We start from the raw sequence: 10,472 nt of genomic DNA on the forward strand, positions 1-10,472 counted from the left end.
AGACATGATGATTGCCGAATCATGGAAATAAATGGATTGATTACCTGCACTAACATCAAGGACGGCTCTCATTTCAAGTAGCGGCTTAAGTGATCGGCGAGTCAACTTTACCCCGGTGTACCACCTCAGGGGCTTAAAGCTTTGGCTTAGCCTCTACAAAGCTAAAGGAATTCGTCGACCGGCGCGAACGGTGCATTATTTTAGAAATCTGTTGCGCTATAAAGTAATCAAACTAGACACGAATTATTTTAATAATTAAATTAACCATTCGGATCATATTTCCAAGAAATTGCTTCTGTTTTTGTGGGTTTACCGAAGTTTTTTATAAGGTAACTTAGGCGGCCGGAACACCGGCGCGGTTTTCCGTATAGAGACGAACCCACTTTGAAGTATTTTGCATTATTTTAGAAATCTGTTGCGCTATAAAGCAATCAAACCAGACACAAATTATTGTAAAAATTAAATTAACCATTCGGATCATATTTCCAAAAAATTGCTTCTGTTTTGGTGGGTTTACCGAAGTTTTTTAAAAAGGTAACGTTACCTCCGTAAAACTTATCAAAGTCTTTTTCCAAATATTATTAAATCCTAAATGGTGAAGTGATAATGTCCAGGTCATTATTTGTGAAAACCAAAAAAAAATAATAATACATAATGACAGGTCAAGTGACAAATTAGTAGTAATACGGGTATAATATATAATATGGTTATGCAAACTGATTTTCTCATATTAAGTGTTAACAACACAGATAGTGTGCTAATTTTACTCAAAGCTGTATGTTAAATGTAATGCATTCAGTTTAAAGATACATACGCAGCAATGTTGTTAGTTATGTTCTTTGCTTATTAATGAGTTCTATTCATCAGTTATGAATCCATAATATCAGATGAGATTTTCATTCTGGACTTCATTGTATTTTTCAGTGAACATGTACAAGCCTCATTTCACGCTGTTGCCCGGAACCACCCAGCTGCAGCTTAAGGCTTCAAACGAAGCCACAGCTGCCGCCCAGCAGGCGAGGGAAGGAGGCAGCAGGGAGAAGCTGGCCATAGAGACGTGCCAGAAGGTGGAGGCCACAGCTCGGGGTCGGGTCAGGGCCCTCGGAGGGGATGCCACAGACTGATGCTGCATCCTCAGCCAAATGGAGGTGCAGTTCGGTCTGTACAGAGGAAAGACCTTCCGGTGGCTGCTGACCCATGACCCTGGCTACACATTGGGGGTCCTGGCAAGCCACGAGGCAGAGCGAGAGGAAGGAGACAGCAGCAGCAGCCCTCTGATGCTGCAAAAGGACGCTCTGCTGGAGTACGCCCGCCTCTTTGAGGAGGTGACCTCTGCCCTCACAGACAAGAGGAGCAGAGGCACCGAGTCGGAGGGCGAGCGGCTGGTGGGCTTCGGAGCGTACAGCTCCCTCACCTACAAGGAGCTGTACGAGAGCTCCGACCCGGAAACCAGCAGGTAGGACCGGTTCTCTGACGGCTCATTAGAAGTTCTGCAGAACCTTAACGCTCTGCGTCTCCTCCTCTCAGCTACAGGAGGTGGGTCAGGGACGCGCCGGTCCGGAACCCTGGCGCCCGACTCAGCCAGCTGAAGCGGTACGTGTTGAGGAGGGACAGAGCCCAGCATGCCACCGCCTCTGCCACCTCCAGCCCGGCCACTGCCTCCAGCAGGCGTCCGTTCTCTCAGGTCTCCACTCCGATGAAGAAGAGAGCCATGGTTCTCTACAGTAAGTTCTCTGCTGACGGTGTTAAAATTCAGCTGAAGGGCTCGGAGCTGATGGTGGAGGTTGCTGCTGCCGAGCAGGAGCTGTCTGTGTCAGGTGGGATTCATGCAGCAGTTTGTGTTTATGTTTCATCACAGTGTTACAGCTTGGTGATGACTGTGTTGTTTACAGCAGCTTCATCAGCAGCTGCCCCCCCTCCTCCACCACCTCCTCCACAGCTCGTTTTAAAGGAGCTGCAGGCGGCAGCGGAGTGGGATGTCAGACTGACGGCTTGACGTCCATTTTGACAGGTACTGCACGAAGAAGGTGGCGGCCTGGGCGAGGAGCGTGCGGGAGCAGCTGGACCTGGGTCACCAGCTGCTCTTTCCCGCTGAGCTGGCGTACAGGTATGCCTCACCGTCACCGTGCATGTTGCTGTGGGGGAACGTGGGCTGGTGAATGGTGTCTGTCTGTCTCGGCACCGAACGTAGTCCATGGCTTTCTCCATCTGGGAGCCCGGAGCAGGTGAAGTCCTCCGCAGATAGTTGATGAACCTGAGCGGATGAGACAGAATGTCAGTTGACTCTGATGTTGCAGCAAATGCTCAACATACACAGGTTCCGACGTTCCATCATACCAGATCTTCTTGGCCTCCCCAGAGTCGTAGAGGCTCTCCGGGGTCTCGAATCTGAAGTCCCCGAAGCTAACAAGAGCCTGTCCCTCCTGTCCCGGCAGAAGGGACTTGGCCTGCTCTAACTCAAAAGCCCGGTGGAACCTGACCGCCTCCACGAAGTCAGGGTAGGCTGATGAGTAGCGCAGGAGGGCGTCCTGCAGGTACGCAAGGTAGGATGATAGCTGGACACGGAACAGAAATGCATCAGAATAAAAGAGAAAAATGCTACCTTGTTGGCAACAAGGGGAGACTGAGACCCTGTCCTCTCACGCTCTTCCTGGTGGGAGGACACAAGATTGACGGCGTAGCAGCCAGATGAAGGTTCTGCCCCAGTACTTCCCGAACTGCAGGGCAGACCTGCTGAGGATGAGGCTGGGGTCAGAGGCACCCCCCCTGTCTGACGACGTGGGCCCTCACGTCCGCCTCCACCTCCTCTGCCGGTTTGGCCATGGAGGCTCCTTTCTGGGCTCAGACCCTGAGCCTCACTGGAGGCCCTCAGGATTAGGGTCCCATCGGGGGCCTTTTAAAGGTGGGATCTCTAGACTAAAAACATTGAATTACAATATCAATAGAATCATGAGAGAACAATAGAAATAGTAGCATCAATATAACCATCATAACAGCATTTCAGTCAGTGTCATGATGAAGATCAACTCACAGCCATGTTCACAATGATGTTAACGATAAAACTAGAGAAATTATGAAAAAGAAAACATAACAACAGGGTGATTACTTTATGTAAGTTTAACTTCAGCAGAAGGAGTTTATTTCTCTTTGGCTGCATTTTGAAATTTTTGATGCTCAATTTGTCTTTAGGGGGTCAATGTCAATGTGTTTATACAGCACAAAAACAACAGATGTTGACCAAAGTGCTGTTCAATTCAACGAAAGAAAACAAGATAACACGTCTCCAGCAAAGTCTCAACAGTCATGTACATGAACAGTTAAATCTCAGATAAAGAAGCTCACAGTGACGCCTGGTGTCGGTTCACTGCTCTTACACTTAAAACGTTCCTTTTGACTTCCTGCTTTTCAACAAAAGCTTTTACAGACCGGCTACGGTCTGCAGGCGACCTCACACAAACAGTTACTCTGAACAGAACAGAACAGAGTCATTTTTAAAGCAAACGGAGGTCGAGTAAAGCCTTTTCTTCTCAGATCTCGAGTCAGCCAATCAGGGCTGCCTTTGAGTCACACAGCCGGCTTGCTTCATTTCCCAGCATGCATCTGGGTTTTGTGAAAGCTACAAGTGAACGTCAAATGAATTAAAAACAGGAAATAAATCAGATCAAGTTGAAACAGAGCTATTAAACACTGTTTATTACATTTCCTGCATAGCCGTTAGGGTTGTTTTTGCTTGGATTTCTCCCGTTTAACCCGGTTTTAATGAATGAACGGTCCTCAGACGACCGCCAGTGACGTTAGACCGGCTTAGAGGCTCATAAATTCGGGTCAGGGACACTAAGGAGACGTGTTACTTCGGTAGCACATATACTAAAATTGGAACGATACAGAGAAGATTAGCATGGCCCCTGCGCAAGGATGACACGCAAATTCGTGAAGCGTTCCTCATTTTCTTTTTTTTTTAAGTCGTCAGATCACGGAACACTTTAAGAGATACTGTTTCTCGAGCTAACTGGGACTAACTGGGACGGAGAAGATGGCGTACCGGATGGCGGAAGGATTACACGCAAATTCGTAAAGCGTTCCTCGTTTTCTTTTTTTTTTTTTTAAGTCAGCAGGCATCACATTTTAAGCCTTGAGCTACAAAACATCACTTAATAATTCATAAATACGGAAAGATTAAGTCCCACAATAAATAAATTCTTTACGAACGGATAGAATTGTTTTTGTTTTGTTTTAATATGTTTTGTGAAGTCAAAAAATGATTTTAAGTTGATTGCATTTTTAAAACCATTCGTATTTTTAATATACTGCCATGGACTTTTATCTTATATATACAATATGTTCCGCTAAGCTATCGATTCATTTTGGGTTTTGCATGTTTGTCTACTTATGTTATGGTACCTTTTGATGTTGATTTTATTCGCTTATATTAATAAAGTAAAAAAAAAAACCGTTAAGCTAACGGACCGTTAATGTAACGGTCAAGTTAAGTTCGCAAGCTAGCCGAGGGCAGTTTTAATATACTGCCGTGGATTTTTATAACGTCATATATACAATATGCTCCGCTAAGTTATCGATTCATTTTGTTTTTTTGTTTGTTTGTTTAAGTATATGTTTTGGTACCTTTTGATGTTGATTTTATTAGCTTGTATAATAAAGTTAGAAAAAAAACGGACCGTTTATATAACGGACCGTTAAGCTAAAGGTCAAATTAAACTAGCAAGCTAGCCGACGAAACCCGAAATTTTGCATTTTATTCATTCGACTTTTGGGCCTAAACTGATGTAATACATTAACGATGTTAATAATCTTCAGATTTATCCAACTATTACTTATATTTGGCTCTTACTGTTCAGAAGAATCGCTCTCTCGACCGTCTCGCTCAGGACCTTCTTGCTCGACTGAGAAATGCTCACGAGCAGATGATGACGAGGAACCTAAGGGGAATCCGCGACGCTGATTGGCTAACCTCGCAAACAAAATGTCCGACAGTATCCGGTGGGAGCACTCACCTGAACAGATACCATCTGCAGCAAAAGTGAACAAGATTTTCTTCTTGCTAACCATACTACAGTAATATTTTTTTCAGTTCAGAGATAGAAATAAAAAATCTTTGAATTAGGCATTTTAAAAAACACAAAACCTTAAGTTGTGTAATTACATTAAACAGGTGCCTGTAATTTTAGAAAACTATGCTCCATTAAGTCTACTAGAGGATTTGTTTTCATGCAAAAACTTATTTTATAAAAATGTGGGCCTAATATTTTATTTTGTCTACCCCCTGCTAAAACAACAAATACAAATTGAACTTAGTATTGTAGCAACAAGATTATACAAAGTGTTTCTGTGATTAAGAAATTTGTCACATTTTTTAGTATTCAAGATCATACATTTTATGCAGGTCCTACAACAACACGTTTATTGGGCCCATTCTGCTGTCGAGACAGTGTGGATAGCATAGAGCTAAAAAGGATAAAATTGTACAATATTTGATAATGAATAGTAGTGTTGGTCATTTGTAAGTTCTTACAACTTCTCTGCTGAGTGAAAAAAGTGAGAGAAATCCAGTGTAATGATAGTTTTATTAATTCAAACAATATTTATACGAGTAACATAGCGTTTGTGCTCGTTTCCTTTCAGATTATGTATGCACACCCCTCATTCTGCAGAACTCCTCAGGTGAGCGAGATTGTGGTGGCAGGGAGGGCCAGGCGCAAAGAGGAGGTTCTGGCTGAGGCCACCAACTTTGTGAAGCAGAACGAAGGGGATCCTGCTGACCATTTCCTGGTTCTGGCTCACTGCAAGATCCAGTTCAGGAAATACCAAGGCCAGAGGTTCCGAACATTTTGTAATGATATAAAATGTTCTGTTATACAGATAACTGGTACTGATTGTGTGTCAGTCTACATTTACTCTTCCAAGCAAACAGGGAATATAAAAGGTGTATGTGAACTTTAATGTCATTTTTTTTCTTAATGACTGACTAAAGCTCATTCTTGTCATCTCACACATCCCCTGCTCCCCCTGTAATAAGTGGCTGCAGAATGTTGTCGTTAGAGACGCTCGTAGTGTTTGCGCTGCTTTGCTTCACATATTTGACTTAACAGTGCTTGGGTGAAAATGAGAATACTGGATCATGCATTTAAAAAATGGAAATGCGTACAACTAAAAATGTACTATTTCAGATTCATGAGGTGAAATGAAGAGGAAATAAAACTATGACAAACCACTAAGAATGTATATGCACAAATATGTGAATATTTTAATGTCATACAAAGTGCAAATAAAACTATATACAAAGTGTGGAATAAAACTATATACAAAATGTGCAATAAAACTATATACAGTGATATTTACATATATTTACAGAGACGCCAGCCACTCCTCAGGGCTCTGTCCCTTGGCGGCCACAGGGCAGTAGTTCACCCTCTCCCCGCTGGGCTTCATCAGGAGTCTGTGGTCCGTCTCCTTGATCTTCCGAAGTCCACAGCCGCTGCAGATATTGATGGAGGGAGCTCTGACTTTAAAAGTCGCTCCCTCCTTTGCTGCAGCTTCCTGCAGGCGCTGCAGCTTCTTCCTGTGCCAGGCTGTGGACTTCGGTGTGCCGGTTGCGGAGGGAAGAGGGCCTGCGGCCTCCAGAGAGGAAGAGCTGGTGGACGGCACAGGGCTGGTGGACGGAGCAGGGGCGGTGGACGGAGCAGGGCTGGTGGACGGAGCAGGGCTGGTGGACGGAGCAGGGGTGGTGGACGGAGCAGGGCTGGTCAAAACGTCAAACCCCTCACCCAGATCTCCCTCCAGAAGGTCCTGGTGCTCGTCGTCCTCCTCTACCTCGTCCTCTTCCAGGACCACCTCCTCACCCCCGTCCGGGTCATCGGGTTCGTCAGGGAACATCTGCAGCTCGTGGCCCGTCTGAGCGTACAGGTAACTCATCCCAATCAGCTCTCCTGAGGATCACCAGGGACATGTTTCATGAGGAACTGCTGCTGCACATTTACCACAAAGCCTTGCCAGGTGCCTCCGTTCTACCCGTGTACTGCAGCGGCTTGCTGTACGTCTCTGCCAGCGTCACTCCCAGCAAGCGCTGACTCAGCTGGTAGAGACAGTGCTGCTTCTGGCTCGCGTAGCACATCTTCCCCGTCTTCTCTGCGCCCGCCGCCGCCTGAGCCCGGTCCTCGTTCCACCTGGTCAGGCCCTCCAACAGGAACATCTGGAAATGGCAGCCACTGGCTGATGTTCCTGCAGCAGAGAGGAACAACAGCAGGTGTTGGCAGAACGACCAGAGAGCTGCAGGGGGATTTCAGTCTGACGGACGCCAGCTACTCACCTGGGATGAACCTGTTCAGATGCAGGTGGAACGACTTAAGCGACGTGGAGCCCCGGGCGCAGCGATAGACGGGGAGAACCACGCCCCCTTTGGTCAGCTCACCGGTCCTGGTGTACAGCTGGACACCGGCTGGATCCTGGATGTGTCGAAACAGAGGTGATGGAGCAGCAGAACCTGCTGGAAGAAGCTGCCGAACGTCAGTCACAGAGCGCAGACTCACCTGGATGCAGGCCACGTGTTTCCGCTGCGTGGCCCAGATCTCCTCCATGCGGGCCTGGTCCAGGAGGGGGATGTTCATTGTGTCGGTGGCTCCCATGAACGCCTGGATGGCCTCATCCAGGAGGCGTTCAGTCTCCTGCGCCCCACGGGTACGCCTCCGGCAGTGCCGAGCCATCTCCTTGACACTCTGCACCCTCCTGGACCGCTGTCCCTGCCTGGCCGTCCTCAGGTGGGACACGTCCTCCGAGTCCCACTCAAAGATGGCAGCAGAGATGCGCCGCATGAAGTCCGGGTACAGCGGGTGGCTCTCCGCAGTGACCCCAGCCGCCAGCCTGCGGATGTAGTGCCAGGTGTCCAGCCGGACCTGGAGCTGTGGCCACGAGGGGAACAGGGCCGCTGCTGCGCCGCCTTCGCCGCCCGGCCTGCAGCAGTCCCGGTCAACGTAGAGGACCTGCGGTGGGGAGCGCTCGGCCTGCTCGTAGCGCTCCTGCAGGCCGGCGGTCATGTTGCTCAGGCCACGGCCCTCCTCCGCCGTCAGGACGCAGATCAGGACCTGGCCCAGCTCGTTGCCCACACTGGTCATCCACTGGGCCGTCCCTGAATCTGCGCCCGCCAGCTTCCTGATGATCTGCAGAAGATGGGGCAAGGGGAGGGTAAGACAGCAGCTTCATCTGATGACGGCGGTGCCATGAGTTGTACGGTGGGTGAGGGTGAACGCAAGCTTGACCCAGGTTTAAGTGCAGATGAAGGATTTTTAATGAAAAAACGGAGCAGCACACAACAAGAGACAAAGACAACAGGTGGACTTAAATACACAAGGTGGGTAATGACAGGAACGAGACACACCTGGGAACAGGCGGCACGTGAGGTCACACCTACCTTCTTGGTCGAGTCCATCTTTAGGATGGACCCGAAGATGGAGGTGACGCCGGCCTGGAGCTCCTCCAGCCGACTGAAGGTCTCCCTGGCGTAAGTGGACAGCAGCCAGCCGCTGGTAGGTACAGGCTGCATGGTGGGCGGGTGAGGAGGTGGAGCCAAGTGCACCCCTGCGACTTGGAACTTGTTGACCGTTTCCAAGTACAGCAGGCACCTGGACATCCACTCCTCTGTGTGGCTCTCCACCAGGAAGGAGCGAAGCCGGTTGGCGCTGTTCCCCAGCGCTCGCCCCTTCATATGGCCGAGGACCTTCCTGTCGCACGACAGCCTGTGTCACAGACACAGGAAGCTGTTATTCACCAGCCCACGTTCCCCCACAGCAACATGCACGGTGACGGTGAGGCATACCTGTACGCCAGCTCAGCGGGAAAGAGCAGCTGGTGACCCAGGTCCAGCTGCTCCCGCACGCTCCTCGCCCAGGCCGCCACCTTCTTCGTGCAGTACCTGTCAAAATGGACGTCAAGCCGTCAGTCTGACATCCCACTCCGCTGCCGCCTGCAGCTCCTTTAAAACGAGCGAGTTACCTGCACTCCAGGTACTCTGTCCCCATGTAGTACCAGCCATCAAGGTCCAGAACTTTGCGCACGGTCTTGTACAGACCACAGCTGGTCAGTTTGTGCGCGCAGCTCGGACACTTAAAGCTGTACTGCCACATCCTGTATGGGGCCCAGAGGAAGAAGGCGTCGGGCGAGGAGGGTGGCTGGCTGTATGTGAGCCGGGGGCCAGGTGGATGGTACCACAGCTGCAGCTCCTTGGTGAGAACAGCCCTACCTGTCTTGTCCCTGACAAATAGGGCTTTGCTCAGCCAGTCCTGCTGCTCTGGAGGAAGGCTGCTCCTCCAAGACTCCAGCAGGACGACCTGCAACAAAGCATGTGGAGCGCAGTGAATTACTGCTGCAAGATAAAAGAAACACAGCAAAAAACATTTCTTCTAAAACCAACCTGGGCTGCAGCTGTGGTGCTAGCCGGGCGCGGTGTGGAGGACGGATGTGGAGGAGGTGGTGGAGGAGATGGAGGAGGAGGGGGGGCAGCTGCTGATGAAGCTGCTGTAAACAACACAGTCATCACCAAGCTGTAACACTGTGATGAAACATAAACACAAACTGCTGCATGAATCCCACCTGAAGCAGACAGCTCCTGCTCGGCAGCAGCCTCTACCATCAGCTCATCGTCTTCCTCCGAGGAACCTGAGGACAAAAAGCAGCAGCTTCAGCTCTGAGCCCTTCAGCTGAACTTTAACACCATCAGCAGAGAACTTACTGTAGAGAACCATGGCTCTCTTCTTCCTCGGAGTGGAGACCTGAGGGAACGGACGCCTGCTGGAGGCAGCAGCCGGGCTGGAGGTGGCGTCCGGGCTGGAGGCAGCGTCCGGGCTGGAGGCAGCGTCCGGGCTGGAGGTGGCGGCCGGGCTGGGGTCAGCGGCCGGGCTGGAGGCAGCGTCCGGGCTGGAGGTGGCAGAAGCGGTGGCACGCTGGGCTCTGTCCCTCCTCATTTCTAAAATAATGCAAAATACCTAATGAAATACAAAAATACAAAATAAAAGCGGGTTCGTCCCTATACGGAAAACCACGCAGGTGTTCCGGCCGCCTAAGTTACCTTATAAAAACTTCGATAAACCCACAAAAACAGAAGCAATTTCTTGGTAATATGATCCCAATGGTTAATTTAATTATTACAATAATTCGTGTCTGGTTTGATTGCTTTATCAGTCCCTCCAGGATTTCGCGGGCATTTTTGTGATTGTTGCGGCTAAAATGCCTGATTTTGCGGGGCATTTTCCTAAAAGTTGCGATTTTTTTTTGTTTTACTAAAATAAAATAAAAAAACATAACTTTTAATATATAAACTAAAAATACTTCCTAGTTTTGTAAGATAACTACCAACAAACAATAACATTATCAAAAGGTGCTTTATTTGAGAACTTTGATAGCTTCTAAACTGACATTCATGACCATTTCTGGATTGTCCCTGGTCTGCAGCTCTCCTCACATGT

At 48.8% G+C, this 10,472-nt stretch overlaps 2 protein-coding genes and 1 non-coding gene across 4 annotated transcripts; 1 reads left to right on the forward strand and 2 right to left on the reverse strand.

Annotated features, from left to right (window-relative positions):
- Positions 1-1,287: 1,287 nt before the first annotated feature.
- LOC119618018 lies at positions 1,288-2,823 on the reverse strand. The gene is made up of 4 exons (XM_037981696.1): positions 2,762-2,823; positions 2,603-2,717; positions 2,338-2,555; positions 1,288-2,254 (listed from the first exon to the last, which is right to left on the reverse strand). Exons 1-4 carry the CDS (start codon positions 2,821-2,823, stop codon positions 1,861-1,863), a joined length of 789 nt encoding a protein of 262 aa, XP_037837624.1. The 3' UTR covers positions 1,288-1,860.
- Positions 2,824-3,844: 1,021 nt separating this feature from the next.
- On the forward strand, positions 3,845-3,950 carry LOC112450128. The gene has a single exon (XR_003038680.1). It is a non-coding gene; the product is annotated as a U6 spliceosomal RNA (small nuclear RNA).
- A 2,309-nt stretch (positions 3,951-6,259) lies between these two features.
- LOC112450127 lies at positions 6,260-10,084 on the reverse strand. 2 transcript variants are annotated; one of them, XM_025003488.2, is made up of 10 exons: positions 9,740-10,084; positions 9,601-9,666; positions 9,422-9,522; positions 9,004-9,338; positions 8,828-8,923; positions 8,423-8,747; positions 7,545-8,171; positions 7,325-7,460; positions 7,027-7,236; positions 6,260-6,944 (listed from the first exon to the last, which is right to left on the reverse strand). In XM_025003488.2, the coding sequence occupies exons 1-10, from the start codon at positions 9,969-9,971 to the stop codon at positions 6,364-6,366; spliced, it is 2,709 nt and encodes a 902-aa protein (XP_024859256.1). In that variant the 5' UTR covers positions 9,972-10,084; the 3' UTR covers positions 6,260-6,363. The 2 variants fall into 2 exon arrangements, with proteins under 2 accessions (XP_024859256.1, XP_037837395.1); XM_037981467.1 differs by having other exon boundaries at positions 9,422-9,525.
- Positions 10,085-10,472: the final 388 nt, after the last annotated feature.

The sequence above is a fragment of the Kryptolebias marmoratus genome, linkage group LG19 (genome assembly GCF_001649575.2).
Source record: "Kryptolebias marmoratus isolate JLee-2015 linkage group LG19, ASM164957v2, whole genome shotgun sequence".
NCBI lineage: Eukaryota > Metazoa > Chordata > Actinopteri > Cyprinodontiformes > Rivulidae > Kryptolebias > Kryptolebias marmoratus.

Bases quoted from the DNA above. Each gene is read 5' to 3' on its own strand.
- LOC119618018 (XM_037981696.1), bottom strand. From the start codon at position 2,823: ATGGCCAAACCGGCAGAGGAGGTGGAGGCGGACGTGAGGGCCCACGTC. The intron at 2,718-2,761 runs GTGCCTCTGACC...TCTGCCCTGCAG, and splicing joins CACGTCGTCAGACAGGGGGG to TTCGGGAAGTACTGGGGCAG. The intron at 2,556-2,602 runs GTAGCATTTTTC...TTCCGTGTCCAG, and splicing joins CTCCCCTTGTTGCCAACAAG to CTATCATCCTACCTTGCGTA.
- LOC112450127 (XM_037981467.1), bottom strand. From the start codon at position 9,971: ATGAGGAGGGACAGAGCCCAGCGTGCCACCGCTTCTGCCACCTCCAGC. The intron at 8,172-8,422 runs GTAGGTGTGACC...CATCTTCTGCAG, and splicing joins AGATGGACTCGACCAAGAAG to ATCATCAGGAAGCTGGCGGG. The intron at 7,461-7,544 runs GTGAGTCTGCGC...CGACACATCCAG, and splicing joins AACACGTGGCCTGCATCCAG to GATCCAGCCGGTGTCCAGCT.